The sequence below is a fragment of the Gavia stellata genome, chromosome 1, assembly GCF_030936135.1.
Source record: "Gavia stellata isolate bGavSte3 chromosome 1, bGavSte3.hap2, whole genome shotgun sequence".
NCBI classification, from domain to species: Eukaryota; Metazoa; Chordata; class Aves; order Gaviiformes; family Gaviidae; genus Gavia; species Gavia stellata.
In genome coordinates this window covers 81,063,226-81,084,617 of record NC_082594.1, presented here as the reverse complement: position 1 = coordinate 81,084,617, position 21,392 = coordinate 81,063,226, and the positions used below count along the sequence as shown (strand labels likewise).

At 40.7% G+C, this 21,392-nt stretch overlaps 1 protein-coding gene across 2 annotated transcripts in view; it reads right to left on the bottom strand.

The window, feature by feature from the left end:
• SHROOM2 (shroom family member 2) overlaps positions 1-21,392 on the bottom strand; it is a 125,982-nt gene that overhangs the window by 4,795 nt on the left and 99,795 nt on the right. For both annotated transcript variants that reach the window (XM_059823601.1, XM_059823608.1), the window contains 4 exons: positions 10,290-11,048; positions 6,015-6,566; positions 4,934-5,114; positions 26-298 (listed from right to left, as the gene is read on the bottom strand). In XM_059823601.1, the coding sequence (XP_059679584.1) occupies positions 26-298; positions 4,934-5,114; positions 6,015-6,566; positions 10,290-11,048 (1,765 nt within the window). The remainder of the gene's footprint in view (positions 1-25; positions 299-4,933; positions 5,115-6,014; positions 6,567-10,289; positions 11,049-21,392) is intronic.

Below are 21,392 nucleotides of genomic sequence, written 5' to 3'. Positions count from 1 at the left end.
CAGTGATATTATTGGCCTTTCTCACCCGTTCTTCCGGAGAGGTATTTTCATCCAGGTTATTAAGGGCATTTTCCACCCGGGCCAGACGACCTGATAGTGACAGCAGGAGGTTGACCACTTTGTCAAGGTCACCGATAAACATCTTGAATTTGTCAAACTCATTTGGTTTGCAGACTTCTTTCACAATGGCCTCTACCTCCTCCCCCAGTATATTGTTTGCTTGGATGTCTTCCAGAAGTGTCTCCCGTGCCTCCCTCAGCACCTGCAGCTTCCTACTAATGCTGTCAATAAGTTCTTGCTGTGGAAAATAAAGCAGATGAGAATTTATTAGCACTACTGCATTTTTGCTCACTTCTGGAAGTCATGTCAGAAATCTAGCATTTTAATACACTGAAACTCCCATGTGGCTTTCACAATGAGTGCATTACTAATATATATATATATATATGTCTAAGGTCTATACCTCTGGATTCAAAGGTTCAGGATGTAGGTCTACGATGCTCAGCTTGAGACCTGTGTTAAAGCAATTTACCTTGGTGGCAAAAGATGAAGGACGCTCCCCACCCCAGCAAGCATTCCTGCTTCTTCTTTGAGCAGCTTCAAAGCCTGCTATGGAGCAGCATAAAGTACAGCACATCCTTTTCTCTCTAAATACCGGGTCCATAATACCTTTCTGAAGAGCTACACTTAGGAAGATAAACAGTACCTAGAAAACAATCCTGTATTTTCCACATGACGCAGTTAAAACTAGGGCACTGTTTAGCTTTTTCTTCCTTTCTGCATAGCATTAGCAACCCTCCAATAGCAGTCCTTCCACTCTTGTAGGGAAATCATAATCCCTGTGGACCAGAACAGGGAACAAAATCTACTTCTGTATCGTACAAGGCAGCCCTGTGCAAAGCAGCTCTGCCAAAAGACCAAACCAGCATCTTTGGCTGTCACTGTCCTATGCCAGGCAAATATACCCCCTTATCTGCAGTTTGTCAGGGTTTCTCTATTATAGTCCCGCATTGCCTCGGATGCACATGCCCTGGCTTAGAAAAATCATGTCAGATGCATCACCAGCAGAGCCACACAGAGAACACAGATCTCCTCCCTCAGTGACCTATGTTCCATCCTTGCTGCCTGGCTACCTCCCTGCAGCTGGGCAAGAGGGCTTGTTTCTTACGGCTTGTTTCTTACGTGTCCATTAGCTTTCACTTGTGCACAAGGGATGCAAGTCACTTCAGCTAGTCGTCTACCCTAACACGAGATGAATCATACCCTAAAAATGCCTCGTTAATTTAAATGTAGATGCCTATTTAGTATTCAGCTAATTTCAGGTAAGAAAAATTTCCAAAGCATTCTCTAAACACACCTTAGTGCAATTTCTAAATGAAAATGACATCTTTTAAAACAGTCATTATTTCACAGTACTCCTTCAATTTCTTTTGGAAAAAAATTACTAATGACATTCTTTAGGAACTCTGCTTTCTAAATGCAAAACTGATTACAAGCCTTCATGATTACCGAGAAACATACTGATAGCAGCTAGCGCTCTCAGATGCCACTGAACAGTCATTGCCAATTTATTTTGGGAACAAAAAAACCCAACAACAACAGAAAATGTCTGCCATCTTAACAGAAAGCAACGACACCCTGAAAATTTAACAGCCTTTTTGAAGGTAGAAATTCAACACATGGATTATCTGGGCTGGTTTTCTCCTTTTTGATTTAATATACTCAGGCCAGGTTAATCTGGATTTGGGTTATCTGTTAGTCTGGGTGCCCAAAAGATTAAGGTAGTAAGCAGTTCTACAGATGCCTGCTTTACTGAGTGATTAATCTGCAGGATTTGATTTTCTCCCCCGCTTCTCTCAATACAAATGCAGTTTGATTTGGATTATGTAGGTCACAGTGCTATGCTCTCATTTCCCTCAGATGACATGCACAATGCTAATGTTTTACCATCCAAAACACAACAGGATACTGTTGTGCTCTATGTTACTATCTCAAATTTTTCACTTCTGCAGCTGTGCTGCAACTTTCTAGAATGAAAAAAAAAGCCATACAAGTGCTCAACGTTTACCAATCTGGTCTGACAATCCAGATCAGCTCTCTCATAAAGTTTCTTTCTTTAAAAAACAAAAAAAAGCCGTTTTCCCAGTAGCATCCTATTTAGATGTCCTCAAGCAGCTGAAGCTAGCCACTAAAGGACCACTTTTGCAGGTGAGAAGGCTGTAAGTATGCATCCCTCTTTAAGACTGTCATATCTATTAAGAATTGGATTATGATCACTGATTGCTTCCTACCCAGACGAAGCAGCCTTCGGATGCAGCAACTGTGAGCTCACTACATGCTTTTGCTAAAAAGCAGAAAACCTGTACTACAGTCAATAGCTACTGAGTCAGAAGAGCTCCAATCTACATATTCAAATTGGCAGATGAATAATTTATAGCTGTGAATTCTGTACCGGTAAACAAGAAAACAATAAAACCTCATCTTCTTCCAGTAATTCTTGCTCATCTGACTAGCAACACGAAGTAGCTCAGCAGAGTGCTGCTCAGGGGTTCACTACATGGCATGCTTTATATAAATTACTCTGCTCTCAGCTCACCATCCCATTTTCATCTTAAAAGCAGAAGAAACTTGGTATTCTTCAATTATTTTTACACTCTTCAGGAGCTGCTGAAACTTTCCTAAAGGCAAAGGGGACACTTCCTACTCAGCCACACATGGATTTTTCTTACTATAAAAAACCCCATTCCTGTTAGTGTCTTCAACATCTGTTCAGTATTTTATAATTATTGTAAACCTACATTAAATTCAGTACATGAGACACACACATTTCATTCCTGCTAGCTGGGAATACAGGGATTGTCCCCCCCAAAAAATTTAAATAAAATTAATGACTCTATATGAAATTCCTATACTTATTTCAAAAGGGAAAATAAAAGCACCACACATTTCTGGTTTGCAGAGTGGAGACTGACAAATATTGCAATCATTCCACAGTGGACTGCAATTAAGATATCTCATAACAGAACTGACCAATTTCTAGGAATCAAGGAACAGGTTCTGGGCGTATGCCTCCTCTAAAATAACTGAAGTCTTAAAGTGTGTTAGTAAAGTGTTCAGGTCCTTAATGATCCCTCGTTAAACTGTTGCCAAGTATGTGAAGCTGGGCCAAGTTATATATCCTGGCTGTTTTATAAAGATGCCTTGACCCACTTACCATGAGTTTTATACATTTTATGACAAGATCCAAGATGAAAGCCCACTGAACTGAGTGCTTGCATCCTAACGCATGTGGAGGAGCAGGGAGAGAAGTAAGCAGCCACGTGTGCATGGCTACGACAATATGTATATTCAGAGAAGATGAGGGAGCTCAGCTAAAAGCTCTTCATGAAATACTTCCTATCTCATACGATTAGTGGTGTATACTAGAGCTGGGAGGAGTATATAAAGGGAGAACACGATTAGTGTCTGTTAACAAACACTAACACAAATAAATGGCACTTTTGCTTTCAAAAGTTTTGGTATTTAGTTTGTGGGCCAAACAAGAAAGGTTTAATTTTAACACCACCCCATACATACACTCCATAATTAATGAGAAGGAAACTAATTTGAGCAAAAATAATGAATGTGACTGTCATGTGGCACCAGATAAAACCAAATTATTCCAAATGCAGTGAAATCCTTAATTTGTCTAAGTAGTACAGCTGCTCGATTCAGTGGGTCTCTGGTGAGAGGATAAGGGCAGCTCTCCTGCTGCAGCCATGCCTGTCCCCGGCAGTGCACACCGTACTGAACTGTGTGATGCAGTGGGGGCAGAGGGAGAAAAAAATATAAACAGAGTGGTAACAGAAAACACCACAGCCCCCTCAAATGCAGTGGCATCCACTCCTGCACTGAACCAGAGGTGGAAATCTCCTAAGGAATCTCTCATTCTTAGTGACTAAATATATTCCTAATATTTAATTAAAGACATTTCTTTGGGACTGGATTACCAAATGCACCCTGGCAGTTGATTATTAAGCAGGCAGCTGACTTTTAACAGAAAAGATTTGCACACCATTGCATTACTGGCTTAGGTAAACAGAGTTAAACTACATCACTTTAATTGATCAAACAGACCATTTCCTCCAGCTTATCTGTACTGGGAACTATGATTAAAATATTTTGTGCCAAATCACTAATGAGATGAGTGTGATGATTTTAACATAGGACAACACTTTCTCAAACCACAAAAATGCCATTATATCATCATTTTAACACCTAGGGGATTATGCTGACCTTAGATAAGAAATAAAACACCAAAGGATGGGGATGAACAAGAGTGGAGAAGACTGCCTCCCTTGCAATAAGTAACTTCCACTGATTCCACCAAACTGATTAGCTATCTCCCACGACTACTATTATTAATTTGGGAGGTAGGAGAAATAGAGGGCAAAGTCGTTTGTTGCTCATGAAAACAAATGAAAAAAAAAAAAAGGGTGTGGGTGTGTAGGTGGGTGGGGGTGGGGGGTGTTTTTTCCCTCTCTCTCATGACAAACCTAAGTCCTGGACCTAAATTTCAAAAATATGGAGTAACTAAAGCCACCACCAGTTACAGTGGTATACATAAGCACTGCTGTTTCTTTATATAGAGCAAGTAAGAGAAATACACTAAAATCTCAAATGGAAAACAATATTTGAAAACAACCTCCCCAAAACTTCTGCCCTTGAGACCTTCCAAAACATGTATCAAGCTGCAAAAAGCACCTAATATGAAGTTCCTAAATTCACAATCCACCCCACCCTTAAAAAAAAAAAAAACAAACAGGCTGATTTTCCAAGTGATCCTGTGCATCTAGAAGGCCTTGTATTTAGGGTTGTTTACCTAGCAAATTCACAGTTAATGAAATGCACGCAACCAAGAGCCTCCCATTACACTTTTAGAAATGTCTTTTACCTTCTTTTCTGACAAGTCATGATCCAGCTCGTCTTCAGAATCATCCTCGCTCTGCTGCTGTTGCTGCTGCTCCTGCATGTCCTTCATTTTAATCAGCAGCTCTGCCTTTGGCGCAGATGTGCTGTAGTAAGTAGAATTGGTTGTCAGGGAGATGGCAGACGGTGCGCTTTGCTCTTCTTTCCTGGTAAAAAGTCAAAACTTTCATTAACTGCCTTGACACCCTAATCACTGAAAAGAAAGGACAATCTTTTAGAGCCATCATTTCACCAAGCAAGCAGGTGGTTCAACAAAAAGCTATTACCTACAGAAATAGGATAAATAAATACTGGTTGTGAAGAAAATTTGCGTGAACTCAGCATATGCCCACCAAAAGCTAAAACTGAAGTAGTGCAGAAGACCTTTCACCATTACAATGAGTGAAATGGACCTAAGATAATTCAGCTGGAAACAAAATGTAAAGTTACATTTTACTAAGTAGTGCAAAGACCTTAGCGTCAGAGAGAGTATCCTTTCAGACCGCCAAATGTGTGATACTACAATGTAAGTATTTATCATTTTGATTACGGAATTACAACTTAATTTGAGAACTCATATCAAGAAAACAAAAGACCCACAGAACATCAACACGGATGGAATTTAATAGAATTTCAGTCTTTTCTCACTTTATTCTCATTCACTTCCAGGAAATGCCTCATGCCCACTTCAAGTTGTCTTTGCAAATTTTCATCACATAAAAAAGGCTAAAATATTGTTCGTTCTCTATCCAGTTACTAGACCAGATGATCTCAGTAAAATATCTAATCACTATGAAATGGGAGAAGTTAATTATTCCTTAAGTTCTCACACAAACAGTTTTCAACCAGGTCTTGGGAAACTTTTCATATTGTACAACACTGTTCTTTTTCTGTCATTAATGGTATCATTAGCAGTATTATGCTTGACTGCTACTGTAATGGAAAAGTTTTAGAAAAGCCCCAAACCTGAACAGCAGGAAGATCCTCACCTTCAGTCCCCTAGGAAAACTGACACACTTTGGACAGCAGCTTACAAGAACCACTGGCCTACAGAAAGTAATACTCACTTCTCCTCTGAAATTTTTGGAGAAGGAACTTTTGGCAGGAGCTTCCTGCGCTGCTGAGCTTCTTCTAGGAGGTGTTCGTCTTTAGGGAATATTCCAACCATCAGATCCATTGTTGTTTTTATTTTCACAGTAGGATCTAGTATGTCTGCTAGAGATTTATCTCTTCCCACAATCTCTCTGGCTAGTTCCTCTGACTTCCAGTCTTCAAAGGTCTTCTCTTTGGCCTTTACATAGCTGACTGCTGGCGTGGCAGCACTGCTGTCCTTCAAGTTGCTCCCAGGTTCTTCAGCTGGTTGAGGGTCAGCTGGTTTGGTTCTGGCTTCTGGCTCTGGCTCTACACCTTGCCTAGTGTAAGCGCAGAATCGTGAATAGGATTGCTCAGAAGTGCTGAGTGTTTTAATTTGGTCCTTTTCCAAACCACTGGGTAAGGCAGGAGGCTCCATAGTACTGACAAGACTTTGCCTACTCTCCTTCTCTGCGCTGCTCTCAGAATGAACTATTTTGATGGGAACCATTTTCACCGTAGTATTGTTGTCTATAACCCTTTCAATTCTGGAAAATAAGGAAAAATCATCTTTAGAAATGGAAGAACTTTACATCTCAATTCTTATCTGCAAATCAGAGGGGAAGTCCAAATACGAAAAAAGGTAGATAAGAGATCTAGGTAATGGAATATTCCCTGCACTGTACCTCAAACCCTAAATCTACATGTTTTCTTTTCTGCCCACACATTTTAAATAGTATTAGTTCATTTGTAAGTAATCCTAACAGCAGCCTTGCACAATACTCACAGTACAGGACTTCTGTTTGTTTCCATGAACATGAGGGTCCAATCTCAGCAGCCAGGCCCCAGATTTGAGACACTGCTGCTGAACCACCTTTTATTCCTTCGCTGCCACACGAACGGAGGAAAACACGCCTCGAGCTCAACCTCACTGCCTCACACAGATCCAATAGTGGCCTCAGCTTTTGGCCTGACAGGCGGCTTAGCTGCCTGGGGAGTTTGCGATGCCCTCACATCAATTACCAGCTCTTCCAGGGGAAGAGACAACAGACCAGATGGAAGCATCCCGCAGGCTAGGTCTTTGCTGAGCTACAAGAATAACAAATAATTACACATGGAAAACCTGGAAATCATTCAAAACTTAACTACCTGACTTAAAAAAAAGAATCTATATTTGTAAAATTTCACACACGGTACAGAAGTTTAATAAATAGATCCCAGCATAGTGTCCTAGTTTTCTACTTAAAGGAGAAAAAACAGCCATTGAAAAGGGTAACACACAATTCTGAATACTCCTTTTAAGGGAAGCTTGTAGCAAAAATTCTGTAATGCATAGCACAAAGGGTCACCTTGGACATTCAGTAAGGCAAGCTATTTAAAGAGGAGGCTAACTTAGGTTTTAAAATTGGACAATAACATGTTAAATAACATTGCTGAAACATCTGTACTGTATGTAAACCATATAAGAAACTGAAGTCAAGTTTGGTGGTTTTGAGTTTGCAGAAAGTTTAAAATTATTGTCATAATGTGGGTTTGGAAGCTCTACAGCAAGTAAAGGAACATTGCCTACTAGCTAAAATATCTGGTTTCATCTGGCTGGGTTGCTTGCCGCCTTTCAGATAAGTGAGCAAGACATACTACAGCTCTTTTCCTCTAAGTGTGGGTGTGTCACTTTCCTTAAAAAACATACTTTATTGTGCTGCACTTTTCTTTCATAGAGAATAGCAAAATCTGTTTGACTTCACATTTTTCAGAAGTTGTATCATATTTTAAAGGTGTATTTGCTTCTGAATGAATGTGCAGCCTCCCAATAGGCATTTACTTTCCTCAACTGCTTTGCAGACATGCTTTGGCATACTGATCCAACTTTTGGGGCAGGTTTTCCAGCCTGTGCTGACCCCCCCACCCCATTTCAGTCAGCGTGTTTTCATTCAAGGCGACTGTCAATTTAAAGAGCTTGCTCCTGTGTCTGCTGCTCAGCCGCAGCTCCCTGCCTGCAGACGTGGGCTCTCCTCCTGGCTGCAGCAGAGCTGGGCAGGGGCCTGCCACTGCCCTCGACCCTTTCTTTTGTTTGCTTTTAAATAAAGCCCACACCTTTTGGACTCCACCAGACTGTGAAGAACATATTTTTGAATTTGGGGGAAATACAAGATGCATGCATAAGTATGTGTAGGGCAACTGGAACAGAAGAAGTGAGCTGACTGCAATTCTTTACCTAAAATGCCCAGCATCTTTTTTGAGACTCTGAGTACATTCCTCTCAGCCTAGTAAAAGATTTTCCAGATACTTAAGTCATCATCAAGTCAACTGATCTCAGTCAGAGCAAAGACAGTTCAACACCAGGTGCTTCAGAAATTCTGTTTCTGCAATCGCTATCCTCCTGATTTCTGAAGGTTTTCTGTTTGTGGAACTGTGGCATGAAATTTTGACTTGCAGCAACTCTGCTTGTGCCCATTACTAAGCTTTACTCCAACCACGAAAACAGTCGCTCCTTGACCTGAGTGTATCTTTACTGGAGATGTATTGATGAACAACTACTGATGCACTCTTTTCATCTTTATTATTGCTAAGCAGTTGTCTTTGGAGATAGGTGGGTTCTGCACACCACCAGTATTTCCCCACACTACACTGCTCTACCTAAAATGCTGCAGGAAACCCTACACACTCACTCAGTTTATCCTGTTGATAAACAAGAGACCTTTCTTAAAGAAGAGTAAACAGCTACATGCTGACATCATCAAAATTAGCTGCCCACCGCATGTAAACTGGCATGTCCAAGAGCACATATGCAAGGAGCCAACAGAAGTAATACGCCAAATCTAATTAATTGCACATTAACATAAATCTACTTGACGTAATTTACTCATATGAAATAAATACCATATAGTAAATACCATATAAAAGGTTCAAAGATATGGCCTGTATGTCTTTCCTTTCTTGCCATACCTGTTTTATTGAGTAATGTAATTATTAACTGAGGACGACACATTGTGCACAAACGAGCTGTCTGGGCTCAAGAACTTCAAATGTTAACAAAAGAATTGCAGGGTACGTGTATTATCATTCAGATATGGGCATATAATTAGGCACTTCTCAGTGCTCATTTCAACATTAAAGCTTAGTAAGAAGGAAGAACAAATACAATTAGCTTTCTATGCATTCTTAGTATCTATTCATAAAGCAATACATTAAGGAAGTCATTACTGCCATCTACCTTTGCACATAGATGCTAGGGTTCACATGACGTGTTGCACTTTTCATAGTAAACTGTATTATTACTTCATGTTAAAAACACTGCGGGATGAAATCTCTTTTTTTTTCCTCTGGTTACAAGAGGAAAAACATCAAGGCATGTTTAGGAAAAAAAGTGATTCATGTTTTCTGTGTCATAAGGCACACTGGAAAACAGCATGACTGAGTCTATTCAACTATTTACACTAGAGAAAAGCTATTCCAACTACTTTTGCTTAGAGAAGCAACCTCTGCATTCATTCAGCTCTGAGTTTTTGTTTTCATTCTCTAACCATGAATTATAGCACTGAAGGATTTCCGAAAACTAAGATTCCTGAGCTTCCTGGAAGAGTTTGTTATCTTGTGGGAGAATAACCTTTTATGATGTTAGCAGCATGTGACAGACACAGCAATCAATTAATTTCAGTCAGTTTGTCTAATTCTGAGTTTATCTAGCCTGGGAAAGGACTGATATTCTCCTGCTGAATCTTCAAGCCCACCTCAACACACAAACAGTGCTGCGGACCCCTCTGCAGACCACCTGAAGTGCCACGTTTCACCGTAAAAGCAACATGGAAACAGTCATGATTTGGTAGTGTACCTTACTGTGTGCGCTTTCAAAACAGACGTTCTTACAAGGGATACAGCTTCCCTTCCCACAACTGCTTTGTCCCTACACCAATTCATATTCATATACAGACTCGGGTCGGGGAAATGACGACGGGGAATCTTCTGATTTCACCCAGACTTACAGAGGATAATCCATTTGAATCCATCCCTTTCATTTTCTACTAACTACCAGCTGTAACACCTGAGCAGCATCAGTCAACTAAAAGAAACCACAGACCAATTGAAGGACTTTAATGGTACCAACTGGAATTTCACGCAAGTCTTAGGTCTCTTTAGGACATGCTGCGATGGCTCATGCTTAATGAATCAAAAGGATGTGCTTTTAGTAAAGAAAATGATCAGTCAACCATTAATAAAGTCTAACTGGGCAAAAAGTGTTAATAAAATAGTAAAGGAGTTACATCTAGTACCTGGCTGGGTTCTCATCCTGTACGGACACAGGAGGTTTATCAGTGAGCTTCTGTGGTGCAAACTGAGGAGAAGGGGACCTTGATGTCTCCATGCCAGGTTTTTGAAGATAACGATACTTGGAAGATAATACAGACTCAGACCTAAGGTGCGTTTTTTCTTCTAAGTGCTGACAAACATTCTCCGTGGATGACGCTTGCTGGAGCTGCTGTGGATTAGCACTCTTCAGTTTTCCATTGAAACCTGCAGGACTCTGACAGAGAGAGGAGTGACTGGCAAATACTTCGGCGGAGCTGGGGGATGAGGACGGAAAGGGCCAGCTGGGCGCTACCAGCAGAGATTCAGAAGAGGTGCAGAGTGACGGCACAGAATTATCCGGTCGCCTGTATTTATCTCTTTTAGGCGGTGGTGGCCTCTGAGGAGCAGGTCCACGCTTCTTGTTCAGCAGCGCTGGCTCTACCCTATGGTTTTCCTCTCCTTTGCCCTGGGAGAGACAGGAGTGGTTATCGTTCAAGGTCTGTGGCTCGGAGCAGGGGAGATGAGGCAGGCTACGATCCTTGCTCGTCTCATTCACGTTTTCCTGAGAGTATCGGTAATCACTAGGCAACGTCCCAGACCTCCCCCGGCTCTCGTGAGGCAGAACTGTAGGCTCTCGTGCATGCAAAGGTCTGACAGATGCCTTCCACTTGTGGCCTAAATTCTGGTCCAGCTGATCCCTCTTCTCCTGTGGGTCTTCCCTCAGGGCCCCTGTGTCAACTTGCCTAGAGAGAAGAACACGTTGTTAGTGCGCTGCCAATTTATTTCCTTCGGTGTGAGGCCACCACACCAATCCAGGAAGCTTGAACACAGAGATCACATCCAACATATAACACCAACTCCTCTGATCTACAGTAACTGTACGGCACAAAAACATCCTCTCATGTATGGGCACACACGGTGTACCTAATCTAACGTGATGAGTCAAAGCATAATGTCAGGCTAAATTAGGGTACAGAGCACCACAGGATGCGACACAACCTTCGGGTAACCCGAGGCGCTGCAGTGTGCACAGCGCAGTGAAATGCACAGCACACCTCCAGCGCTGATGTATGTGGCACAGCCAAAACGTGCAAACGTTGGTAGAATATTTTCCAACCTTAGTGATTCTGTGAATTCTGTGAAAATAAAACTGTCTCGAGAAGAGGAATCCTAATACTAAAATTTAATTCTCTTCTTGCTTCAGAGTCAGTAACAAAGTGTAGAAAACAAGTTTCTTCTCTATGTGCAAAATTAATACTTCAGTGTCATTTTAAATGTGAATTGAATACCATGAACTTTAATTACGAATCTGGAGGTTGAATTTTTGCATAACTGGTGAAAAATGAAATGAGTGCAAAGAAAAATGTTTGCCAAAGCTAAAAAAAACTAGGAAAGGGAAAATTAACATCTCCTGAAAAAAAGGCAGAAAAGGAAACTTAGAAAGGATAGTATTTTCCAGTCAGGCTTATTTTAAACTTGAACTTCTCTTGCCCTGTCAGCACAAATGACAAACAATGGCCAAAAAGGCCTTATCTTAGACAGAAATGTTTTTGGGTTTATTCCAATTTTACACTCTCTGTTTCTCTAGCCAGGGAACAGGCTTTCGCAGCTCCAGGCTTGTGCTTTGCCACAAGACATGTAGTCCATTTGTGCTCACTAGATAAAAACAAATTGGGAAAGAAACAGAAGGCAGAAAAACCAAGAAAAAGTACCTCTGAAGCCCCGAGTGGAGACAGGTTTGCTCTCCGCTTAAAGAAGGCTGAAGAGACACTGTGAGCTTAGAAAAGAAGCTGCAACAGAGAAGTAAAAGGCTTCAAGAGAGCTGCAAATATCATTTGTGCTACCAACAGCACTGGTCTCTGTATTTTGAAATAGTAACCCTATAGACGTGCACTGCCCAAGCTTTCTTTCGAGGGGACTTGGAAGAAGGCATCTTTCTCAGCCTATTTGTAAAGTAAGGTTAACTTAAATTTTCAATGTAAATAGGTTATTAACCTTACTGTACCAGTTTTCAGAATAAGTCTATAGGCAGTTAGTATCAGTGTGTATTAAAAGGAAATTTGCAATAAAAGCACATAAAATAAGTAATAGGTTAAGTCCATTATAAATTCAAGAAGAAAAAAATTTGGAGCAATTACACACTGCATTACTATTTTAATTAAATTAAAACAAATCTTTAAAATTAAGTATTGTGGGAAGACAACTGGTTAAATATGGCTTCTACTTTCACACCTGTACGATCAAATTACATTCTACATTACAAAACTAATTATTTTTTAGTCCTTGGATCTGTGATTTAGCACTTATGGAAAAAGTTCTAAGAAAACTCTGGACATTGTCATTGAACTGCCTGAGGTATGGGATTTTTAGTAACTGTACTTCACGCTGATTTTTACATGTCAGTAATAAAACAGCATTGTAATTCCAAGAGAGATGGCTTTTTCACAATTTAATTCCTGAGCAGTCACATACACAATCTCTCTCTCTCATATGAAGTGTTAAATTTTAAAATTCGATTTTAACAGGTAAATTTTGAATTTAACGTGAATGAGGAGCTGAATATTGTTTAAACTCGGATCTCTTCATATTGCTCTTAACTAAGAGCAGTTGGTTCAGATGACTTTGAGTCATCTGACAAATTCAGAGTTAATTCTGTTTTACAGAACAGTATCTACTGACTTCTATTTTAACACTAGACGAAGGACAGTTTTGTTAAGTGAAATGATGTAAGGCCAGAAAGACCAACACTATTCAGATTTGGTTACATGGCATCTCTAGTCAGCTGGTTTTCCCTAGTGAGTTCAATGTAAGCAGAACTGGGCCTGTAAATAGTTGCACGAATTTTCATGGAAATATTTACCAAATGAAGACTGCAGGCCTTAAGTATGAAATACTGTGTTTAAATCAGTGTTTTTCATTGTCTAGATAGCCCATGTAGAGTACAATTTTCTCATAGAGCACCTGTGCCAAAAAATTCTTCAGACCTCTCTATTCATCTTCATATACATAAGCCATAACATAAGACAGTACAACAGCTGCACTTAGGTGCATGGAATAATCAAGGGCACAGCACAAAATGTTGCAAAGATATAAATAACATGCACTACCTCAGCTGGTTTGCAAAGTATACACTGAACTTCACATGCACATCAGAAGTGGGTGTGCTGGTGGAAGCAAACAGGACAGAGTATAACACCGATCTGACACGTTTACACATCCAAAACGTGTAACCAAATTTGTTTAATACTACCCTGACTCAGAAGCAATAAATGCTTTAGAGTCCTGTCACCTTCCAAAATAGAGTAAAAGGAAATAGAGAATCACAGCACAGAGAAATTTAGATATGCTACATTTGCAATCGCGGAGACAAAATTCAGAGATTACATACGTGCCTTCATACAGCTTCCACAACATTAATCAAACATTTTGCAGTGCCACAGAAGATGGGTCTGAGGAAAGGTGGCTACATTCAACACTGAGGCTAGTTTGCATCCAGTGTGAGTGGCTCCTCATGCAAAACATGCTTATCACATTATTTTGGAGAGATTTGAGCTTACTGTTCAGAAAGTGGAAAAGAAAGCAAGCTTCAAGCCCCAGGAGAACACACTGGCAAGAACCTGCAAAGGTGTTACATTATTATCAATACCAAGAAGTCCACTAAGCTAGCTTAAATCTGTTGGTGCTTCATGTAACAATATGCCCAGAATACAGCTGTTTCAGAAATGAGGCCCATAGAATTATGCAAGGATAACGTACCACTGAAAGCAGCTTCTTATTTATAACCAAACATCACAAAGTGAGAGAGAACAGTTTTAAGTCATCTGAAAACATGGCATTTGACTTAATTACCCCTTTCGTTCTAGATAACAAACCAGTCATCATCCAAAACGTTAAACTCTTAAGTTATTTTCAAACCCAAAGCTCCCCCCATCCTCATGATACAATGCCACAGCTATTCCAATGCAAGAGCCTTCCTGATGCAACAGAATCGGGAAATTCCCCATCCCTGGCATGCGATGACATTACAGCTTTGACTGTCAGACGACTTACACTGCTCATTTAACCTGAACTGCAAAGGAAGTGTAATCAACAGACTTACGCTGTTGATACAAAGCGGTATTCAGTAAGGGTGAGTCTAGTACAGGAGGCTAACATGAGCCTTTCCTACCGTACCTGCTTTTGGTATTTAAGGTATATAAAGGGAATTAAGCATAGGAGCCTTCATATCTAAATGGGGTGGGGGGGGGGGTGGGGGGGGGAAGGGGGCAGAAACCCAAAATATTCTTCTAACCAAAAAAAGAAAGAATTGCTTCATTACAAAAAACAGTCCTCCACATTTTTGAGAAGCTCTCATTTAGAAGAGGGCTCAGCTCTCCCAGAGGAGGTGTGTGTGGAGAGACAAGAGGCTGCGCACTCGTCAGCCAGGTGAGCTTGCGAGGAGCTCTGCTCTGTGGCCTGCACCTTGGCCACATCATGGCCACAGCCACCAAACACAACACCACCGCTTACCACCATGGGGGTGGAAATGTGTATCTCCATAATGGCACTAAGTATTTTCTACCCAGATGGACGAGTACATCTTCCTCTTTCCTTCTGGCTCTGTTAGCTTGAGGCATACATGCTCACAACTGAAATGTAAAGGCCAAGCAAAAACTAAGCCAGGGAAATCAACCAAGCCTCCTCCCCAGTCCAGACACCGTACCCCCCCAGCAATAACACAACAGGCTATTCTAACAAATCAGAGACAGGTGACAGTAGCATAAGCTATTACAGGTAAGTTAAACCATGGAGAGATATATATACACATACACACACATGCATTAATAGGAGCCTGCCAGTGACTCCTGCTCATAGGAGTCAATGAGCAATTACCAAAATGAATCATTATGCATAGATGCCTATCAGAAGAATAACATTTTTGATTGCCATAAAAACCAACCCCAAACCACTTCCTTTATTTGCCCCATACTCAGGATTTGACTAAATCTGGACATAGAGGTAGAATGATCTGATTGAATGTCGTATCTCAATAAATGAAAGTCACTTCGATCAACTCAATGTGTCTGATTTTTATCTGTCTGATTTACAGTTCCTCGAGAACGCTGCAGGCCAAGCCAAACAGTGCCACAAGACACTTCAACTTTAAAATCCCAGACTAGATAAGCTTTGCAAAAATGCATTAGCCAACATTTGAAAAATGCATCATTTGTTAAAGACCTGACCTCTGTGTAAAAGTTTCACCATAAAACGTAAGCACTGCTATGTAAGCAACAACATGTCCTGAACTAATTTATGGACAAGAGAGAGCAAATGGAGTGGCTGTTTCTGATTTAGCTTAAATTCCTTCTCAAACACTACAAGCTACACTGGAAAAAGGCGTTCATACCTGAGTAAGACTCCTCCATAAGAGTCCTCACCCTACAACAGCAACAACACCCTCATAATCAAGGTCACAGTTCTGCAGTCTCTTTAAACCGATCTAAATGCAGATATTCTGCCAAAAGAGGCAGTCTCCTTAGTCCACTCTGATTTTGTCTTCCCGCTCTCTCCATTGCATTAGCAGTAGGAATTGTACAGCCCCACAGAAAATCTGATCAAGGAACCGACCTAGCTTGAAACAGATAATTATGTGGCTTAAAGCAATTGTGAAACATATTCTTTGCTTATGCCAAAACTCTGTTTATAGGCAGAGCCCTTGCCAATATGCTACTTCTTCAGCTGTGAACTTTATGTGCTGAAACTGTGTTTTCATTGTGTATTTGCCTGGCACTTGGCACAGTGGGATGCAAAAGCACTTCTGCAACAGTCTGCAGACAAAGACTAATTTCTTCTACCCAGTACAGTTCTGCTTGAGACCACACCAGGTTGCTACAAAGTTGGAACAGGATGCACCGGGTAAGATTGTTGGAAATTTAGGAAAAAGTGTGAGGTCTAATACCACATTTTAATCCATATTGATACAGTCAATGCAATCTAATAGATTCAGCTCACCCTAAAGTAGTCTCTACAAGCAAATCACGCATTGGTTTCACTGACTGGGGGATCAATTTAGTTACCCAAACACAGATGTCTTATACCATTTCAGAAACATTAAAGATTCAAAGGTATCAGTTCCTCTAAGAGGTCGTAGCTGGAAGCCAAGTGGGATACGCTGAGCTATCTCAGGTCTCACTAGACACCTGTGTTTAGCCAACTGAATCAAATCCAAGATCTCTATAGATTATCACTCGAGTCAGCACTTCACTCGCATGCAGACATCTTTCTTCTATTAGGTATCTGAGTCCTCATCTGAGTGCCACATGCTTTTTCTTTCAGAGGCTCCAGCACCCCAAAGGTTTTGAAATCGTCAAATTAGTTTTACTATTGCAATGCCAAGGAGACACTGACACCAGAACACCACAATTTGGACATCCAATACAAGGGCAATTTTATTACCAGTGGTCCATTTTTCTGATGAGCACTGTATCTGGTGTTACTACTGAGTCAGTACAGTGTGCACTATCCACCATGTAGTGACACATGAAGCATATTCCAAAGATGCCATGAGAGCTTGGACTACCAAACTACTTAGAAATCTTTAAAGACAAATGCATAAAATAAAGGACCCTCCAGAAAACAGTTAATTTAGTCATCATGATGACTGTACCATAATGGTCACTCCAGGAAGAGGCACAGCACATAAGTCACTACCAAGAAGAAGAGCTGTTCACCGCCTTGGTCTGAAGAGACAGATCATGGCAACTAGCATCCCAGAAGCACTACTGAAGTAAACAGTCTTAAAACCAAAGCATGCGTTAAGACGAAAATAACAATGAATGCTGAATGATGAGAAAATGCTCTCTCTCAAAAAAAAAAAAAAAGGAAGAAAGAAAAGAGATGCCCTGATACCCTTCAGAAGACAACTGAAGGTACAAAACCAGCAAGATATTTCACAAAGTATACCCCATGGCACATCATTGTTATACTACAACCCATTTATCACAATGTGAGTCTTGGTTTTCCAGTTCTGTCTCTGAATGCCTGTTAACATTATCTGCGCCTTGACGGCAGCTATCTGTTTAGTCATTCACACTAAACACAGCTTAGCTGTTGCACCCAATGTGATAAAGCAAAGTGTCACTCTAGCTTAACAGCCCTTGCATTATCACCTGGCTTTATCACAGAATGAAATATGAAAACAGACACTGCTCGCCAGTCCATTGATCCCACCAGAATCTCTCTCCCATCCTGCCTGCATGGCATCATACGCAGCAATGGGTTTTCATCTCTCATTCTTTCTAAAAATGTTACCTCTCTCCCCATGAATATCAGGAATAAATTTAATAGACAGACTCTAATTCTGCAGTAGATAAGCCAAGTTATGTTGATGGATGAAATGTAGGCCGGTCAGTCATGGGTAACAGCACAATACATAGGCCCACAGTAAAAACCAAATCCAATTAAAATTAAATTTCTCGTAACAGCATAAGGGCCTTTATGCAGAAGGGAAGAATCTTGTGGGGAAGGGCCGAGGGAGGGATGTTTTTCTTTCCTTAGTTCAGAAAATAAAAGCCCCTCCTCCATTCTGCTGCACATCAAAAAATCAATGCTAGAAAAAATAATTTTTATGGCTGTATTCTTACTTGCTTTATGTATTGCATGCCTGTCTTAGCACACAAGGGATTGCCTGCATGGAATTAAAATGACTTCTGCTCACTTAAGTCAACCAGTTAATATGTTCTGTACTTACACACTGAATTCAATCATCAGAATATCCCAACAGTATAAGAAGAGCTATCATTTTACACAAATGGCAACCACTGCAGAGACAAAAGACAATACTTTCCAACACTGCTAACAGGGAAATCACAGTCACGTTAAAAAAAGCTCGAAGAAAAATTGTTTTGTCAATGTATTAGGAAAAACCCCTACATTCCAGTTGCCACTCCTTTGATTTATTTTTTTTTTTTTTACATCTAGACTTTTTTTTCCTGATATGCTGTTCCTATTTTCCTGTTGCTATTACTATTGAAAACAGCTGCTTGCAGCTGAATAAAAATTCAGTAACAGAACAGAAGCTATAAAATGAAACACTTTGTGAATAATAGCTAGGTCACCTGGGTTTCTCAGGCAGGCACCAAAATGAACATGTAGCTCATCTCTAAAGGAAAAAAAAAACCACCCTAAATCAGTTATTTAAATTAATTAACATGCATATGCACACATTTCAATAGCCGTCTTTTCACTCAGAGCTGCACTCACCGCTTGCTTCCAATAGTCACATCCAATTCTCTTACACTCCCAGCTAGTATCTCCTGCTGCTGTCGAAAAGGTCTTCATGCGAGCCTGCACTCACAGTAACAGGCTTGCCAGGAAAATAACAAGATGAAAAGCTCTCGCACCACCCCTAGCCGAGAGGAACCCCGAGCCTGGCACCCCGAGCCACAACAACAGCACTGCAGCCCTCAGTCCAGAAAACAAATATTTTTGAAAGGCACTGCCTTCTAATTCCAGTGTGCATGATGCCAACTGTGAAAACAAAAGCTGCTAAAAACAGTGCGCGTGTGCGAGCATATGCACACAGAGCATCTTAGCTGGAATTAACTCACGTTTTCCCCCTATTCTCCCAACCCATCAGTGGACAGAGCAGTCGATTACGCTAAGCAAAATAATTCTGTACCAAGCGCTGCATCGTTCCTAATTTGCTACTGTAGCTTCTGCTGATAGGGACAGAAGGCACAGCCTGTACTCAAAGACCTGGAGAACAAAAGAAATACTGTATGAATTAATACTGCAAATTTCTGTTCAGAATTGACAGAAGAAGGTAATTAAGGCGCGCGCCTCTAGTTGTTTCTCTCACGCTTTAACACTAAAGACAAGACAATCTTACCAGGATTTACAGCTGTTTACCCATATTCACTGGATACGTGAGCTTTGCATCCTTGCAAATGTGCCAGCCAGTTTGAAAGCCTCGCAGAACTGAATCTGTCTCAACCTCTGCGTCTCATTTACTGTAACACAGAGGATTTTCAAAGCCATGCCTCACAACAGCTGGCTTGTTTTTGCCTGCTTCCTATGATTGACAAGTTCATACAAGCCCCGTCAACTTTAACCTTGATAAGTGAAGGCTTGGTCTGTATTGTACGTTACATCATCAGAAACTTCTGACCTCAGGGAAAAGATCTCAGACACTTCAAAGCTTTTCCTTTCCCCCACCCCCACCCCCCAGATTTAGTTATTAAAAAAAAAAGATTTTAAAAGTCCTTTAATTTTTTAAGGGTTTTTCCTTTCATTTGTGAAAATCATGATCTGCATTTCAGCCACAACAGTTCCTTAAGTTTTAAGTATTTTAAATGATTTAAAAAGATCAGTGTGTTACTAGGCTCCTTTCTGAACAATGTTCAAATAACCAAGTCTTTAATTTTAGAGGAGAGTCTTCATCAACAGCCCTCCAGCTTGAATTTTTTTGCATGTGTGGTGTGTACAGGCACTCTCTCTTGCAGGAGATTCTGCAAGGAAAGAACTAAATGCTTTCATGCCGCATGTGCAAATTACCACCCCCACGCTCCATCTTTAGAAACCAAAGGCATAATGGCCTTCATCAGAGCAAAGCTTAAACTCTTTTCAATTTTTCTACAAGAACACATTAAAGTCTTAATAGAGAAACTGTGGATAAGGCTTTAATATGTATTAAAAGATAATTTTAAAGATGACCACTTTAAGCGGAAAATGTTATTTAAACTGCATGCAAAAATCACACACAGCAGTTAGATATTATGATACAGCAGTGATATCCAGTTAATATCCTCCCCTAAAATTTTTTATCTCCCCTAAAAATTTTATATCTCCCAAAGCTGTCTATTTGATTTCAAGATAGAGAACGACTTCAAGAAAACTCACCAGTTTACATAATAAAACACAACTGGTTAACAGACTGTAGCAAGTCTGGTTGGCCCACGCAGAGAAATGGAAGTAATAGCTGTCACGTTATTTTTTAGCACAAAACTTTACTCAAATTTACTGGCATAAACAGTCTCCTCTGTGACAGCAAATCATAATCCATGTTGCCTAAGGGTTTATAGCAGAAGGTGAACATTTCACAGGCTAGCTTTTAGTACTGCAACACCGTAAAGCCACTCCATATGTTAGAAATATATGAACTGGTGCACTAAGGAGACAAATCAGTCACCTATTTCCAAAGATGTTTTTCATCAAGTAACTTAGGGGAAAATAAAATTTACAATGCATCAGCATATGATGCTTTTATGAGTATAACCACTGGAGACTATATCTTGTATTATCTCTAATCTCCCTACTCAACTGTTATCAATAAAATAGCCACAAGAAGATAGCTGGATTTCAAGTGATGCAACGAAAACTTAGTCTTTAGATACTTTTCATTCTAATCCTCTTTCCAGGGAAAGCAGTAAAACCAAAACGGAACACAAAAATGGACTAATCCTTACAAAATTTATCACTGTTTCTCTCTCCACAAACTTTGTTGCGTGCCATTCCTTTTGCCTGCCCCCAATTTCAGTACCTTCAGAATCGCATCTAGGACTTCTCCCAACTTCTCATGCTTGGTAACACTTATCTTTGGGGGCAGGGGAGGAAACATTCCATAAGAAGAAACTACCATCCAACACTTCTTTCACCAGACCACGGTGGCCTCGCATACCCCTTGCTGTCACTGCATGCACAGTGGACAGCAGATGTGCCAGCAGCAATTAAGCAAAAGGAACTTCACTCAGTAATAAGAAGCTGGAAGTAGAAAAAAAGGGTATATGAGGTGGGGTAGCTACCCTCAAGTTTAGAAACAGGAATTCAAAATTCACCTCAGAAAGGCAGAGGGAGAAGCCACACTTTCAAGGGTGTGGGGAATGAGCAAATTGGATGGGGGAGAAACAGGGCTACATTACTGTAGCATACTGTAAACGAAGCGCAGGCTATGGAGATAGTCCAGCACCCCTTTAATGAGATCCCGCAGCTGCCAGTGAGCCAGAGCAGAGCATCACACCAACCTGCAGGACGTGCACCTGACAGCCGCTGGGCTGAGCACGGCTCGGAGAGCGAGGAATGGGAAGGCAGTGGGAGAAGCCTGAAAGGTT